General features: G+C 48.5%; 5 protein-coding genes across 5 annotated transcripts; 1 reads left to right on the top strand and 4 right to left on the bottom strand.

Moving 5' to 3' along the window:
- Nucleotides 1-791: 791 nt before the first annotated feature.
- Nucleotides 792-2340, bottom strand: irs4 (the record flags this gene model as incomplete). The annotated part of the gene is made up of 1 exon (XM_025680203.1): nt 792-2340. One exon carries the CDS (start codon nt 2338-2340, stop codon nt 826-828), a length of 1515 nt encoding a protein of 504 aa, XP_025534656.1. The 3' UTR covers nt 792-825.
- Nucleotides 2341-4055: 1715 nt separating this feature from the next.
- On the top strand, nt 4056-7832 carry BO79DRAFT_290877 (putative C2H2 transcription factor). The gene is made up of 6 exons (XM_025688940.1): nt 4056-4260; nt 4356-4590; nt 4721-6260; nt 6318-6578; nt 6628-6772; nt 6831-7832. The coding sequence occupies exons 1-6, from the start codon at nt 4230-4232 to the stop codon at nt 7748-7750; spliced, it is 3132 nt and encodes a 1043-aa protein (XP_025534655.1). The 5' UTR covers nt 4056-4229; the 3' UTR covers nt 7751-7832.
- Nucleotides 7833-10495: 2663 nt separating this feature from the next.
- On the bottom strand, nt 10496-11218 carry BO79DRAFT_276597 (uncharacterized protein; the record flags this gene model as incomplete). Its single annotated transcript, XM_025687767.1, has 3 exons — nt 10822-11218; nt 10623-10751; nt 10496-10569 (listed from the first exon to the last, which is right to left on the bottom strand). The coding sequence occupies exons 1-3, from the start codon at nt 11123-11125 to the stop codon at nt 10496-10498; spliced, it is 507 nt and encodes a 168-aa protein (XP_025534654.1). The 5' UTR covers nt 11126-11218.
- Nucleotides 11219-13457: 2239 nt separating this feature from the next.
- Nucleotides 13458-15403, bottom strand: BO79DRAFT_61236 (uncharacterized protein). The gene has a single exon (XM_025689489.1). It carries the CDS (start codon nt 15182-15184, stop codon nt 13685-13687), a length of 1500 nt encoding a protein of 499 aa, XP_025534653.1. The 5' UTR covers nt 15185-15403; the 3' UTR covers nt 13458-13684.
- BO79DRAFT_232898 (uncharacterized protein) lies at nt 15187-16702 on the bottom strand (the record flags this gene model as incomplete). Its single annotated transcript, XM_025684258.1, has 5 exons — nt 15187-15427; nt 15634-15775; nt 16162-16220; nt 16283-16577; nt 16615-16702. 5 exons carry the CDS (start codon nt 16700-16702, stop codon nt 15187-15189), a joined length of 825 nt encoding a protein of 274 aa, XP_025534652.1.
- Nucleotides 16703-17095: the final 393 nt, after the last annotated feature.

Below are 17095 nucleotides of genomic sequence, written 5' to 3'. Positions count from 1 at the left end.
ATACCACTTGTACCTTCTGGGTACTATTGTCAAGGGAATGGATTGATCTCGCGTCAGTCCGGGTGGATCAGGTCCCCATTCTCTGAGGTTGTTTTGAATCGGGCGACGGGAGCGGCGGCTGTCTGGTATCCTGGAAATGGGGATTTCCCCTCCCCTCTCTTCTCCCGAAGCACCCCTGTCACAGACCGGCATCTTTCACCCAGACTATCTATCTACGGTGTAGTCTATCTACTCTCCCAGTTGCATTATTGCATTCGTGTATTCGTACACGCTCTCTCCCCCAACCCAAAAAGAGAAGGCGGGGGAGGGCAAACTTCGGATCGATCCACGGGCTCCACAGAAACCCCGAGCGACTACTCTTACTGTAAGTACTTGGCCTATAATAACACCCTGCAACTTTCAAATCTTCACACGCACGAAAGCAAGCAAGCAAGTAAGTTGTTCCTTTTGCTGAGTTCCTCACGGGAGATCACTACCGGGAACTAGCTAGGTAGCCTATCTGCATCTGTCCTCCTCAGCATCCATAGTCTCCATGAATAATGAGCGAAATAGCCGGCCGGCACCTATCCCTCAAAAACAAGGAATATCTTCGGGCGTAACGCGGCCGAGCTCACGGCCGGTCCTCCGTGGCCCATGCATTCTGCAAATAATGTTCAATCGGGGGGAGCTTTCCCGCTCCTACAAGGCAGTCAAGAAATCTTCCTAACTAGCGTAATCTTATTAAACTATGCGATCGTCTAGCCACAAGGCACCGGCGTGGATTCTCCATCGTGGCTTATTACATGTCCCCACTCCTTTATCAAGGCCCGCGATTTATCATCTTCGTCACGCAGGAGGAAGACCATGGATGTGCACTCCTGATATCCGCTTGACGCTTCCCCACACGCTGGCGGGCACCCTCGGCGGAAGTTTGTGGCCTTTCAGCTGCTGGTCGATCAACCACATCCCTACCACAAATTCCTCTCGAGTCAGAAGACCAATATGTTGCCCGTCCACTAACTCCCAGACCTGTGCTAGCACATGCCGCGGCAGGCGACTACGTGACCAGATGTCAGCGGCCACCAGATTAACCACCATCTCGGAGCACTCCGGCGGATACGCTTCGGGGACCCTCAAGTGCGAGGGTGGAAGTAACAATCCCTTGTTCGCAGCCCAGACACCCTCGTACCGCCTTCGCTCTTTCTCCGTAATCTCACTCCGCCATCTTCTGCGATCACCTTCGTGATGCTTATGCGGATGCTTGCGAAGCAGATGCTTATGCCTTTGGTACCCCTCATCATCTTCGGCGATCTTGGTCGGCTCGCGGAGGGTCTGTCGTAAATGTGTGGATGGACTAGGGGAATCTGTGTGTTCTCCCTTGGCAGTATGCGGGAATCGCTTGATTGATCGAGACCTCGCCCGGCGCTCTGGCGGTGGGGGCGGTGGGACCTTTCTTTCCTGTGAAGCCCGGATCGATGCTCTGGACGAGGCCACGACCGCATCCGAGAACGCCCCTTCGTCCCGCCCTGAGGAGCTGTCGAGCAAACTCGTAGTACTATTGCTCAGTGATGTAGCATAGAGCGATGCAGTGCCAGGTGTCGATGGTCGCGTCCGGGACCCATGGTTGGTTTCTAAAAGCCGTCGATGATTTGTCAGGTCTTTCCGGGGCACGGACGAAGCACCCGTTCGGGGAGGAAGTGCTGGCGGAGCCTTGGAAGGGATAGTAGTATCCTCAAGGGGACGTGAGGAGTGGTTCTTGGAGGTCTGCTCTGGACTCTCTGGGGCCTTGGAATGTACGTTGATAGGAACTGAGGTAGGACCAGTGACAACTGCAGCTGGTTTTCGTGGCACGGGTGGAGGACGAGGTTTCTTCGCCGCCAGCTTTGCTGCCTCTATGGGAGATATCTGAGCTACTGGCCTTCGCTGGAGCGACTTGTCTCTAATCGGCAAATTGGCCTCGTTGTGAAGGAGCTTGTCTAACGAGGCCGAATTTGCACTTGAAGCCCAGACCGGCTTCGGGGCTAGCAACGGCGGGCCCTCGTTGTCATCACTGCGTTTTGAGGGCTTCGGCATCGAACCTTGCGTCCTGCTTACGCCCGTATGCGTGGCAATGATTTCACCTGGCGTCGATCGTCCTGCGGCCAGCTGGGCAGCGATCTGCTGCGGAGTGCGTGACCTATTCGCCCCTATGCTGACTGGAGTTTTCCCGAATGCATCTTTCAGACTAGAGGGCTGCTGCTGATAGGCACTAAACTTCCCGATCTTGTCCTTGACTGAGCCACTTTCGGGCAATTCTGGCGTCTGAATGTTGCGAGGCGGAACCATTTCGGGACTATTGTGGCTGACCCCTACAGACTCCATGGGTGATGCGCCAGACCTATAATGGGCAATAGGTGACCGTGCTCTGCTGGCAGGATTTGCATTGAATGCAGCTGTGGCTCCTTGAAGGGCTGTCACGGTACTATTAACATGTGCCGATGATGCATGGCGAGGCAACCGGCTATCCAGAGCTGATGTCGGACTTGCCATTCATGGGGGACCCCGACCCAAGGTTCTGCGGCGGTCGTAAGAGTGGTAGTTTAGGTTTGATCCGGGGGCGGACAGCGACCACGGCAGGATCACTTTATGTAATCAAAAGGCACCAACAAGAGTCTTTTGAGGACAATGGGCACACTTCAATAGTACGTTGTTGAAACTCTTGAACGGAATGATGGCGTGGAGATACAGAAAGGCAACGGACACCCTGACTGCAAGTCTGCTGAGCTAATGGGTCCGTGCGTTCTCGGCCGTCCGAAGTTTAGCGTCTCTCCCTCACCATAACATCATATAACTACTTGCGGTTAATGGTGAGTAAATAAATAAAACAGCTAGTATGGTCTTTCTTTTTGGTACAAATTCTACTAATGATATTACAAGTCTACTAGTCTATCAGAATATAACCCATCAATCTGTGTAAGTGGATTCATGAGTTTATTGAAATTGATGAATGCACTGATATCGGCTTTGTCCGGTCGTACAAAGTATATTATATATAACAACTCGGGGAGATGATGATGACACTCCCGCATCCCTAAAGCAACTTAGTATTCCAATGAATATACAAAAACGGAAACAAGTATTTGTCAAAACTATATCTGACAGCAGAAAATAATAAAAGAATCTGACATATCACTCCCTGACACATTATGGTTAAGGCGACCACCATGTGGGTTTGCTAAGCACCGCTATCGATCGGATGGCGCTTATATGCATCGTAATAAACTCTGTCCGACAGTTTCGGTGGTGGTGTTGACATTTGCCTTCATGACTTTTACGCGTGTCATATGCAAGTTATATCTACGAGTCGTGGTTTTTTAGGGTTGTATGAGGCCACGAACTAGTGCATATAATGAGAGGTTAATTGGGTCTCGGCGTCAACCGTGGAGAATGAGTGTTCTTTCCATATGCAGTTATGCGCGTCGTTGAGGGACGAGGAGGCAACACTACATGACTCGGGGGGAGCAAACCCTATTATTATTGTCTAAGATCAACTATATTGATTTTGATTTTGAATGTGATCCAAAGTAGTATGAGTGTCATCTTCTGGCGTACTAAGATTTTCTATACTATGTAGGGTCTGATGGGTTCCCAGGTATACCGTAGGTATCCCTGTTTGAGGGTATATTCACACCAACAGCTTTCCATTCGGTCATCGATCCTCAAAGGCGTAATTAACCGACCTCGGTCTAAATGCCCAGGATCCGGGCGCAAATTGTTGGGCAAGACATGCAACATTAATCTAAACCTTCGGGACCCCTCCAATCAAGGCGATTGGCGCCCACGCGGAGGGCGATGGGTTCGTGGGCCCCGCGAGGAAATAACGGCGCTAAAAGACACTAAAAGAGGCTCCTCCGCCAGTCACAAGTCAACCTCCAGCTTCCCCCGCTTCTCCCTCTCCCCTTCTAAACTACACTAACAGCCAGACTGGTTCCAATGGTTCCTCCCTCCACTACTAGTCAGTATTGTCCAGCGCAGACTGTTGTCTGACCACGTTCCGCCGATTCTCTCTTCCCGGTTACCTCTTTCCCACCCCTCCCACCCCTGGACCACAGCGACGGGAGTCCCTGAGAGCGACACAATGGTGATTGTCTACAGACTTCCCGGGGATGCTGTTCAGTGTTCGACTCGCTCTTGATTCCATCAGTAAACCTCAGGTGCCATGCCAGACTACCCTCGGTTGTTTCTCGACGGAAAACCGCCCATGAGACGCCATGTCTCCGGAGAACAGCGATGTCGGGCAAGGTAAGAGATCAGACCTGCTTTCATCTGCGGAACAAATGAGGGGGTGTGCAGTTGTAGTGGCTCGCTGGCGTGCAGGTAGATTAATGATTACATAGAAACCGTGACCCGCCCTGAGGCCGAAGAGCCGACGAAAGACGATAGCAGAAGCAGCAGCAGCGGCAGCAACCACAACCATGACGCACCGCAGAGCTCGACAGGGGCTGGTCAAACTAAATGCTCCATCTGCCAAAGCACCTTTCGAAGGCCAGAGCACTTAAAGCGCCACTTTCGCAGTCACACAAAGGAGAAGCCGTTCGAGTGTGCGCAGTGTGGCCGACATTTCTCCAGAACGTATGGCCCCCTGCTTAGTCCTTCATAACCTTGTACCCCAATGCTGTTTAGGATCTTGGCAAATCTTACACGACCCCTGATCTACCGGATTTAATCTATTGGATGCAGGGTCAACTGACACCGTCGTTAGGGATACTCTCCATCGTCACGAACTCAGTCATCATAATGCTGGAATGGAAGGGGGAAAGGATCGTACGCACCGGATCACCGTCAAAACCTTCCGCGCTTGCTATAAATGCGCCATAGCAAGGGTACGATGTAGTGGGGGCTCGCCATGCGCACGTTGCGAAAGTCGATCCCTGGAATGTCAGTATCCGACCGAGAGACGATCGAAGGCGAAGACGCGGAAGGAGAGCCAGCCCTCTTTTACAAAAGACGATGCATCGTACGATCAATCTTCTCATCTGGCTCAGACCACATGGACAAATGGCACCGACTTGCGTCCTTTACGCAATGGAGAACAATCAATGCCGCCGCCCTTTCATTACCAGATGACACAGTTTCAGCTACAGATGCCCATGTCGAATGCATCCGACGCAGTCTCATCTAAATCGTCCGCAGATCACAACAATATAGAACCGGGAAACAGGCGTTCGGATGAGACCAGGATGAATGGGCAAGCTCCCAACGTCGAAGACAGTTCTACTTTCTCGTCCTTGCACGATTCTACTAGAGAGGTCAAGAAGATGCGGGTCCCTTCTGTGCAATATGGTGACGCGGGAACACAAGGATTATACTCACAAATCGCAACATCGACTGAAGACATGACAGAACCCGCTCACCGAACTGAGGAGCTCCAGTCCGCCAAAAGCTCTAATAGTATAGCAATTATGCCAACAGTGGGAAGTCAGCAGGTACCAATGGAACTAATACAGCCTTTACTGGATCAGACCACTGCTCCTACGATCAACTGGTTGCCGCAGGATCTTGCTAATGCGTCTAGCAACCGCCGTCATTCGACAAATACCTACCAAAAGACCTCCGGAATTCTAGATACCTCCCTTAGTCAAGCTTCGTGGTATCCATCGGTCATACACGGTACTGATAGTAGCTCATTGGTGTCAGAGAATGTATCTCAGACACCATCTGGGTATACATCTCTAGGTGGTACCACTGAAAGCCCAAGCCAATCAAATCTGAACCGGCGTGCTAGAAATCACTCGGTGGATGGTGCTATTCCGCAATCATCGAGCTCTAAACTGAATCAGGACTCATGGTCTTTATTATGTGCTGCTTCTGCGAATGCGTCGTTACAGCTGCAGCAAGCAGATACGCGGCGTCAATACTTGTTCCCTCAATTTCCAGAGACGAGAGTCCGTGTCACTAACGAGAATAAGAATGGCTATCGCCACACACTTGAACCATCGACATATGAGAGGATACGCAGTGCGTTCAATCAATTGTGCTGCGTGGAGAGTATACTGTATCCAAAGTTTGAAACCGATCACTTGCCTGGTGCGGAGACACTGTCAAGCTTTATTGATTTATACTTTGTGCATTTTCAGCCTGTTTACCCAATATTTCACACTCCTACGTTCGATATAAACAAGTGCCATTGGATAGTGGTGCTAGCTTTGTCGGCCGTTGGTTGCCACTTTGCTGGTTCCCAAGAACAGATTGAGTGCGCACCGGTGTTTCATGAGTTTCTTAGACGCGCTACGAATGCTGAGGTGAGACAGTCCTTTGATACCGGGTGATCCATCATTGACTGGATTTCGTTTCTCTAGGAAGAAAAGTATCTTGTCGATCGAGCACCCGTGTGGCTTCTTCAAGCATCAGTACTGAACTGCGTTGGAATACTCTACAGTTGTGATGAACGGGCTAGGCTTTTGGCACTGAACACCTTTGGCAACTTGGTAGGCTTTGTGACCCGCGAGAAACTTCTTGGTCACAGACCTATACAATCCTCAAACGGGGAGACGAACGAGCTGCGCTGGGTATCCTGGGTCGAGGACGAGATGAGAAGACGGACGGGCTACATGATATGGGTACGTGCTGCGCTTTTGTCTAGGAGGTCTAACGCCTAACTGGAAATAGCTTCTCGACTGCACAATAGCATACCATTTTGACAAGCGCCCTTTGCTGTCTCTTGACGAGAGCCAAGCAACACTGCCTTCCCATGAAGATCTTTGGGAGGCAGGATCTCCAGAGGCCTGGGAAGAAGTACGGAGAGGAATATCAGGTACCATCCGTCTTTATCTGTCAGCTTGGGGATTTACAGCTGATGCATTGCCTTGAAGACCAGAAAGAATCCTCCCTTTACGATGCGGTCCTTGTGATGTACATCGAGAAGGAGCTAGTACCCGATCTCGGTGAATTTAGCCAGCTTCTTCTCATTCACGCGTTATATCACCGTATGTGGGAGGTGGGAGACTACTTCCGCCGCCCCTTGTCCTTCTGGAACCCAACCTCCAAGAAGCAGTCACGGCATTCCGCACTCCCATCTGGCTCTGTATGGCTACCCGGTATACCGTCGTATTCCAAATGGCGCAACAGTGCATGTGATTGCCTCGATATTCTCCATTGGGCTGCTAGCAGCACAGTAGTCAGGTCCGCTGGCCTCGAACATCCCACAATCTTGCATCTCCATTTGGCTCGCATAATCCTTCTTGCTCCGTTTCGTGAAATACGGACACTCGCAACATCTCTGGCAATGGAAGAATCCCATTGGCATGAACGCGAACAGACCCTTGAATGGCACTACATCCTACGCTGGGTCAAACATGACCAGTATAAGGCCCGCCTGGCAGTTGTACACGCAGGTGCACTGCTAAGACATGCCCGCGATTTCTCAAGTCGGTCGTTCCATGAGCCAGTCGCAGTCTTCCTGGCAACCTTAGTCCTATGGGCGTATGGCGCATGCTACCCCTCACTATCTGACATGATGAGCTGCCGTGAAGCAGGACACGGCATGCCAGAAAAACCTCTATTTATTCATCTAGACAGACCCTGCGATGATGAACTAGCCCAACTTTTCGTGCGCGAAGGCCATGGAATGAAAGCTGTCCTGACCGGTGTTGGGGATGTATGTGCTCCGCAGGGACCAGCGGGGACCCTCAAAGCTGGCTGCTTGATACTTGCTGGTCTTTCGTCGTGGGGGATCTCGAAACGATTCACCGCGATCTTGGGCAAGCTTTCTGAGATAACCTCCAAGTCGTAGACAGACTTATTGAGCACGTTGAAGTGATGAGCGCTGGCGTGTTGTATATTATCGATTGTATAGTTAGATCATGAAGGACCAGTCTTCATACTTTATATTCAAGTATTCTTTGGGCATTCGATCATTTTGTGTTTAGAGACCGAGATGTCGTTTGACATGCTTCCAAGGTCTTCCGTCGACAGTATATACGCTTGTCAACAATTCAATGCATCCTCAGTCCAACACACAAACATGGAAGTGCCAGTAATTGACGAGCAGACAGATAACAAGACAGAGAGGCTTCCAACAAGTCTCACATCGTAACCAACTATGAATGAGATTGGAAATAAACAGCTGCAGCGCTCCTTCCGCAATGGGAAGGAAAGGCAGGCCTCCTCCCACCACCTCGTCCGATCCGTTGCCTCATCTTCTTCCTGAATGTAACTAACGACGAACAAAAAGACATACAACTAAAGCATCTTGATCATTGCTTTCCTTGCTGCACTCCATTCTACAGTAAGATATCAGATAGACGCAACGGGAGCTTCAAACCGAAGTGAACGAGGCAGCAGCGCCGTTCTCATCCACAATATCATTTTTGGATCGTCATAACAAGCTAATATTATTGATATCAGTATACTTGACGAGTAATGTGGCCTCTATCATAATAACTCTTGTATTCGATGGGATGAATTAGCACACCATACTATATACACTATTCCGACTCATAGCTAGATTAAGAGAGTATGTGAAGGGTGTCGTTGCAATAAATGGACATGTGAGTATGATCAGAATATCCATCATGAGAAAGCATCTACTACTTGGATTCATAATCATGAGACCTTGACATCTAACCCAGTTGAATAGATACCTTGCTCAGACCTCCATCTCAGTGGATCCAGCAGCTATAATTACACCGTGAGAAGCTACTAAAAAGCTTGGATAGTCGCCCTTTAGAAGACTAGACAAAAGTACGCTGTCCAAGAATCTTAGCCTGCACTGTGCACAGCCTAATACCACCCAGGTACTTTATCAGTACCTTACCAAGGGTAAACAGTCCATACCAAGACGGTAATGTATCCATTACTTACAAAGACTACTACTTACAGGTACGATCTATCAACTCCGGCAGAACACACCACTGCACCACTCCACTCCGGATAGATAAGCAAACAAAACCAGCAAGGCAACAAAGAAAGGACAGGATCGACCAAATGCAGGGGCTAATCAAACCCCAAGGATTTATCAGCTCGGGTATACACGCAGCAATCGGTCAACCTTGTGCCTATCCTCGATTCCTCTGCTTAGTTTGTGATCTCTCAGATGATGGCTGGGCTGCATGTGCACCGATCAGTCAGTCATTGCTCTGTACACCCCACGCTTTACAATCCGATGCATAGAATGAACTCAACTGAAAGAAGAATGATGCATGAAGATCAAATTGATAGGTAGGTAGGTAGATAGGTATGTGGATATGTACCCCATACGGCTATGGGGTTGTGCTTATCTCTGACTCACGATGGATCACCGGAGAAACAACCTCTCCACCCCACGGGATCTACCCCTGTCCCACCAATAGTCTGACCGCCACAGCCACAGTAAAGAAAATTATAATAGATGAATGAGGGGAGGAGTGTGACGGTCTTATCTACAGCCAGTCTGGATGGAGCTTTGTTGGCGGCTGTAAAGTTTGTTTTTGTGCCTGTTGGTTTGGGCCGCGACGGGCCGTTTGGCGGGGATGTATATTGTTCGTTCGTCTTGGTGGGATGTGCTGGATAGATATGGATGTGGTGGGAATATTTGATTTGAAATCCAGCAGTCTGTAAGATAAAAATTAATTTTTATTTGAGGGACTGTATGGAATGTTTTTCTGTCATGAGTACCAAAACTACTAATTCTGGTTCAGATGACTAGTAATTATATCTTAGTGTCAGCTCTGAGAATAGTATATTATGATGTAAGTAACTAAATATTGAAACGGGTAATAATTTCACCGACTAGCAGTGAGATCACTACTATATACTATGGCTTGCTATTGACAGGGATTCATTTCATGATTAATTAGCTACAGTGGATCGCATACGCTCGATCTTGATTAATAATGTAGATGTTGAGTGTTCGTGTTATGATCTTATGACCGTTTAACTAACTATAATCTTACAGGTAAGTAGTCTGTTATCTTACTATTAGTTTCTTTGGATGGATTTCGGTGGATAGTGCATACAACTGTACTGGAGTAGATAATAGGAGAGGAAAGAGATAAGGTGTTGCAGCTATATACTAAGTTTAAGATCTTGTCTTCTTTATATGTTGCTTGAGTAATTTGTTATTTATTATGAGAAGGGTAGCTAGTTCATGATAGTTTCTACTTAGATGCTAGGGATCATATCAAGGAGACAAAGTACTACTATGTGTATCATGAGATGAAGTAAATGTTTTTGATACCACTGTAGACACAGTTGTGTGCCTGGTGCTTGGACCGAGACTGGCTTTTTCTACAATAAGGAGTAGAGTCTCTACCTCAAGGAAATCTAGATCTCATACTTAACCTACCTTAAGCGACAATGGAAATATTGGAAATAATTCGGATGGGATTCGATATCTGCTCTCTAGCAATCCAGCTAGAATAGTTTCTTCAGCAAGATCAAAGTTAGTATCAAGCGTCATTAAGATATGATCCGATTTATGCGAAACATCGTCATGAGTAATGATCAAAGATAGGGCTTAGGCATTAGATGTGCTCGCAATAAAAGTAGTAAGTAGCCTTCATACATCCTTCAGCTGTTCCAAGACATGCTTGAGATTCTGTGCACTAGCGCTTGCATGATAAGCAAACTGAGCTATGTCAATGTTAGAGTTCATCCAATCATAACCACGCAATATATTAGTATACCATCTGCAGTCCCATCTAGAACAAATTCATGCATCTTCCCATCTAGAAACAAAGTCGCAGGGGATATACTTGACTCCGTTTGGCGTGAGATGTACGTTGGCGCGTAGAGGCGGGGATAACTGGGCGACTCTGATATCGATTCATGAGCAAATATTATAAACAGGATATATGTTGACTGGAATGACAGAGAGCTGCTTACCAAACCCAAAATGTTGCGATTCATGGAAGAACATCAATTTGCATGTTGGTATAACGTCCGCAACAGGCGCAGAGATATGCTCTTTCTTTGCAGCAGCACGGAAAGCGCTGCCGACTTCTGGATACACCAGAAGGTAGGTTTCTCCTGGATCACCGGCAATGACAGGAACCCTTTTAGTGACTAGATTTCCTTTTGAGTCATAGTTCTGGAAATCTGCCGTAACTTGATGCAAATACCGAGCTGGAGGTGATCGTCTGGTCCTGTGTAAGGTAGTGGGGAAACGGTAAGCCGCACGGTAAAACATGGTTGTAGCTTTTTGTTAGACAGATAAGACAGAATTAGTTTATTCGCGTGCAGGGGTGCTAATGAGCTCAATGGATGCAAGTATACATGTAGCGATGAACCTATTACTAGTAAATAGTCCAGTAGTGATAAGCAGCAAGCGACGATGTGGGTCGCTGCCGTCAAGCTAAAGGCAGATAACGGAGCGGAAGAATATACTAGCCGTACAATATAGTGACCATATGCTGCTAATTCACTCTTCATTCCTCGTTAGTTTTCCCCTATCAGATACTCTGTACTATCCCATATATTATTCAAAGGCTATTCTCTCTACGCTCCTATTTACTTGGCGAACTGTGAGACGTTGAGACATTCACTATAGCCAGGCATCATCGATCCTTTACCATCTCTACCTACGTGATCTCTGACTACGACCACCACTGAGAGATCCGGCCGATCTCACATTCTCTTCTAAGCTTACAAAGGATGGGCATCCTAAGTTTGTTGACTCACATTTCTAGTTATCTACCGAATAGCCTACCGATACTGAGTCCGGAAGATTCAATATCAAACCACATCTGACAACCATACTTTACCACCAACCATGCACCATCTAAAGATCCCATATACCAATACATACATAATTCGAACCCGTCTCTGCCATTTGTTGTGGGTTAAGAATCATTTCCGGTTCTATCTATGGTAGCATCCCTAAAACTTCGCGGATCGGGAGAATATACGCCCATTAAAAGGACATAAATGCCACTATGTTATCCAAATCAATCGCATGGATCGGATACGATATTACTTGTTAGAACTACTAGTATCAAAAACATCCGCCAATTATCCACAAAAGAAAGCAGAAATACCCAGTTCAGCCCTGCAACCTAGCCCCGTATTTGGCCACAAGCTAGAGACTTACTCCCTACTACCACTAGTAGTAATTTACCACTAACTAGACAAACAAACTCAGGAATACGACCAAGCCAGTCAGGCAATCCCTAAGGAATGAAACCTAACACTGCTGGCTGAGACATTCATATTGAAAGAGTCATGGGTAATCTTGATTCCCCATTGGACAGAGATAAGGGAACCCTGCACGGTGTCATCCATCACTAGCCAGCCAGCCAGCCAAGCCATCATACCTTCTCAGGTAGTAGTTTACAATAAAACCGGATTCGTATTTTACCTATTCAAGCTCTCCTATTCTACTGTAATCTCTGCATCGATGAATTTTGACAAGATACAAAACATAACATACGAACGGGAGTATCATACAAACATACATAAATACCCCAACCTAACTGGATAACCTAACAACAAGTGATGACAATAGGCGTGAACTCTATCCCACCTGTCATGGCGTCATCAGGCCATTATTTAACATCCGCGTGGTGAGTTTATTTTTCCTATTGACCGTGGGGTGGAACAATACCTCAACCAGTTAGTTATTCTTCTACATAGTACCGTCTGTGGGTGAAGATCAGCGATCGTATTATTTTCTTGTCTTGTCTTGTCTTGGGGGAAGTGAAATTCAAAGCATAAATCGTCCATGTCTAGTATCTACGTAACTCCAGGAATAATATTCGACTCGTCGAAAATACTACCTGGCAGACCCCCCTGCCTAATGACACACAACACACGACATAAGTAACTAATATGCAGCGGTTAGGCTCGGGGATCAGGGGACAAGACAAACACAAACAAAACAAAACAACAACAACAATAATAATAATAATGATCACAATATTACCAGGGAATAATATAATAGTAGTACGGAGTAATGCGCCTTGGCTCGCGTGATACCCAAACAGCATATAAAATAAACTTTCTGTCATACGCATGCTTTCATTATGATCATCTCCTGACTTACTATTAACTCATAACAAATGTTTCTGAAATATCTTGATGATTAGAACTTCGACTTTTTATTAGCGATAGAATATACAAACCAAATCAAATCACGATGATCTAAATCCAGCGGAACTGTTCCGAGAAGGCGCACTTAAGCATCATCGCCAACTAACTAAGCCCAATACAGAATAATCTAACACGTATCGGGACAGTCCTGCACGGGTAGAGTAGCCTGGTAAACAGCCTGGAGCTAGATGAATTAGGTAGGTCGCTAGAGAAGGACTACTTAGTAGCTGCGTTAGTTAGTTAGTTCGATCCGGAATTAGTAGTCTTAGTCGCTGTAGTGTACTCCGGACTCCGTTACTTATCACTTATCGCTTTCGAGTCGGTGGTGATAACAACTTGTTTCACTGTCTGTGTTCGGCTTGTCCCGCACTTAAGCGGTGTCTGTTGATGATATCCAAAGTAAATGATACTAGCAATTGTTCTACCTAAAGCCAGCCAGGTGTATTCTAGCAATATTCCAAATGAATAGGTGGTTCTCCCCCCTTCCCAAACGCCTCGCTATGCCCCTTTAACCCAAAGGGGAACGCCTCCAATATCTATGCAAAAATATGTACAAGAAAAGCAAAGTAAAAAGAATAGCCAAGTCCGGAATCCATGCGCCTCGCTGTGCGCATTGAGTGTGTGTAAAGCAAAAATAAAGGTGAGGTGAAGCGGCACTGTTTTACAGACTGCTCACAGAGATCCCGACCCAACGAGAGGGAACTGCGTTCTCGTCCTCATCCTCATCCTCGTAATAGTCATACCGAACATAACGGCCCTGACTGCCCTTGCGGGGAGGCAGCCAGATCCGGGCCCGCGTCGGAACATCGTCCCGAAGCTTGCCGCTGCGTCGCATGTTCATCTCGAGAACCACCATGCGCAGGAAATCGCTGTTCTCCCGCGGCTCGCGCTGGCGTGACATGGGCGGGATCTCCGGGTCGAATGGTAGCAGCTGTCGGTCGCGACCCTCAGAGCGTGCCAGGTGGAACCCGCTCCTGCGACTGCCGCGCCTACCCGAGCGATGGTACGTTTGCATTTGCACGGAAACAGGGCAGTTGGGGCTATCAAGGGACTCGTGTGGGTATTCCTGATAAGCATACATCTCCGCTGGTGAGACCGTTATTGGGTTCAGGTACCGTCGGAGTGCGGGAGATGGCGGCTCGTTCATGGGCGGAGGCCGTCGGTCGTCCGTCATCTCCGGCGTGATCGTGAAGAGCGACCGGGTCAGAAAGTCGTCCGGCTGAACGGAAGGAGTAGCAAATGCCGAGACACTCTGCGCAGCAGATTTGATTGCTCGCAAAGAAGCCGTTAGGTTAGATTTGAATGTGGATCCTAACCGCGGGAACGTTCGAGATGGTGTCGGGCTCTTCGGGGTCAGATCGGGCAATGAGGCCTGCTCGACAAAATCCTCTTCCGTGTCCGAAACTTCGTTTTCTAGCAAAGGGTGGTCGAAGATGCAGTTCTCACAAGGTGATTGGCGGTGAAACTTTCGCTCCAACGGGCTCCGCTGGCTTGACGGCGTAGACGGTGCCGGGAGACTGGATGGTGAGTCGTAGTCGCGCTCCAACGACGGCGTCGACTCAAGGGACATAGAGCAAGCGGAGAAAGATGGCGCCTCACTGTCACAATCACTCCCAACTGTGGACTTGTCGACCTCATCCGGGGGACTCAGAAGTAGATCCAGCACTGTGTTGCCCGTGCTCTCCATCGAATTATCGCCCACACCGTCCATCAACAGCTTGCTGAATTGCTGCACATGATCCACACGAGGCAGTTTTCTGCGGTTGCGAGACTCTCGAACAGTCCAGCCCCGGCGAGGCACGGGGATTGCCGTGGCTTCCAGAATCGACGCAATCGAACTTGGCACGGACCGGTCAGTCAAAGTGGCCGACGACGACTTGTGAGACACCGTTCTAGACTTCTTCGGCGTGGCTGGCCCTTTCTTTGCGGTCTGCGAATGTACCGAGGTCACGCGAGGAGCCCGCTTCGGGGGTATCACAACAGGACTGGTGTGCATGGTTTGCGGAGAAGAGTCGGATGGAAATTCGAGACTCGCAAAATCTTGGACGGGGAGAAGATCCAGGGAGGACTTGGTGACTGGAGTTCTCTCACCATGTTGACGGAGAGATGTCTTCGGAGACGGAGGTAGGGAACTGAAAAGATAAGCTCTTGGGACCATCATCTTCACAATTTCGATCCAGAGGAAAACTGTTTAATAAGGCGTCCTAGGCCCGTCGAGGCGCTCTGGTCGAGAGTCTGAACGAGATACATGGATGGGAAGAAAGCACGAGAGCAGAAGAGGAGGGAGGGGAACGTCCAGTGGGCGGTTCCCCAGTGGGAGTATATCTGATAGATATAGTCTAGCACTACTAGTAGTGGTTTGAGCAGATCGGCTATTTGCAACAACACACTTGCTGTGTTGGCACTGGCCAAAGACCCAGCCGAGCGGAATATGCCAAAAGCGGAAGACGGCCGGGTCCGTATGCAGGCACGCGACTATTGCAGACAGCGAGAGAGATGGGGACGGAAAGTGAAGTAGATGTCCACCGGAACGAGTTCAGAGAGAAGAATAGGGAGACGACGAAGATGAGGATGAAAAGAGAGTAGACAAGGGAGAAGATTCAAAGGAACCAAAGAAGCAGGGAGAGAGAGAGAGAGGGAGAGGATAAGGAAGAGCCAAGCCAAGCCAGGACAGTCAGCGGCAAAGGGAATAACTGTGTAGTAATGATCTCAAACCAGGAAATCCAGAAAAGGTAGATAACGGGGAAACACACTAAAAGAGAAAGTGACGGTAACAATTAATCTTAACCTCTGCTGAACCAGTACTAGTTACGTGGGTGGATGACGGTTTGTCCGTAACATCGGGTCCCGGCGGAGTCCACTAGACTGCAAAGGTAATATTGATCGCATAACAGAAAAGTTGCAGGCGCCTGACCGCATCGGACAGCATTAGCGCCTTCGTCGTCTGTAGTCCCCCCAAACAGTTTAGCGCCAGTACCTAACAGTGAGGCGCCAAATGGGGGTTGGTTGGTTTCAGGCGGTAAGGGCGGGTGCCGACTCCCGGAACATCCCTCGTACACCGCAGCAGTCTGCCCAACGCCCACCGTGTGACCCTGAATTGTTCTAGCGCGGTAACAACCGTGTATCACCTCGGCTCACGGTAACTTCTGGAACGGCCAGTGTCCCAAAGAGGTAGCGGCAGAATGTCTCCTTCCCCACTAAAGAATATTCCATATTACCGACATATTACCGAGTGTTACGTACTTCTCCCCCGTCACACCGTAACTTTGGTGGTTCGCCATTACCATCACCGATTAGCATCATTATTATTGTGGGAGATGGGGGTGGTCGGACTTTTGTGTGTCTGCCCAACCACCAACCACCCATATTGATCTTCGTGGGGTGGGTGTCATTTCCTCGGAAATGCTGTCGGGACAAAGGAACATTTGTCCGTCTCCCTTTCCATGCAAACATACTGACTGTCCCGTGAGATACTGGTAAACATTGATTTCGCCGGGTATCACCAAAGTACCATACACAGTAGGACGGGAACAGCCTTGTGCCTGGCTGGCTGCCTGCAGATATCGATTTCTTCCCTAAAGAGGTTCCAACATTTTGTTTTTCCGGTAATTAATAATCCGGGATCCTCCAGACGATCCGTAAGGCTTGGCGCCGAGGATCGCATTTGCTTGGGCCTCATTGGGTCAAGCACGGAGGACGCTTGCGGAGTCTCCCCGATGCACGCTCTCTCTGCCGAGGACCAATGCCTCGTCTACTTTTTGAGAACAGCATCAAGCCAAGACCATATATGCGGCTGGAAAGAAGCGGTAAAGCGCAGGAAGTGTCCCTTGGAATGTCAACATTTGCTTCTTCTATTCAATCTGTCTCCGGTTGATCAATGAGCAGTGAAGCAAGATGACTCATCTGATTCTGGCCGTTCTTGTCATTGTACAAAGCAGTGGACTTATGCAAGGCCTCCAGCAAGTCGGCCAAACCCGATGGCTGGAACTCCAAGGTCATGGGATTATGCCCACCGGATATCTACTAGAATGCCATTATCGTTTGTTCTAGGGGCCCGGTTTTACTGAGCCCA

Source organism: Aspergillus costaricaensis, assembly GCF_003184835.1.
Source record: "Aspergillus costaricaensis CBS 115574 unplaced genomic scaffold BO79scaffold_48, whole genome shotgun sequence".
NCBI lineage: Eukaryota > Fungi > Ascomycota > Eurotiomycetes > Eurotiales > Aspergillaceae > Aspergillus > Aspergillus costaricensis.
Note: the sequence above shows the minus strand (reverse complement) of the source record. Positions and strands in the feature narration are given on the sequence as shown.

Excerpts from the sequence above, each read along its gene's own strand:
- BO79DRAFT_61236 (XM_025689489.1), bottom strand. The coding sequence starts at position 15,184 with ATGATGGTCCCAAGAGCTTATCTTTTCAGTTCCCTACCTCCGTCTCCG.
- BO79DRAFT_290877 (XM_025688940.1), top strand. The coding sequence starts at position 4,230 with ATGTCTCCGGAGAACAGCGATGTCGGGCAAG. Across the intron at positions 6,261-6,317 it reads GACGCGCTACGAATGCTGAG|GAAGAAAAGTATCTTGTCGA; the intron begins GTGAGACAGTCC and ends TCGTTTCTCTAG. Across the intron at positions 6,773-6,830 it reads AGTACGGAGAGGAATATCAG|ACCAGAAAGAATCCTCCCTT; the intron begins GTACCATCCGTC and ends ATTGCCTTGAAG.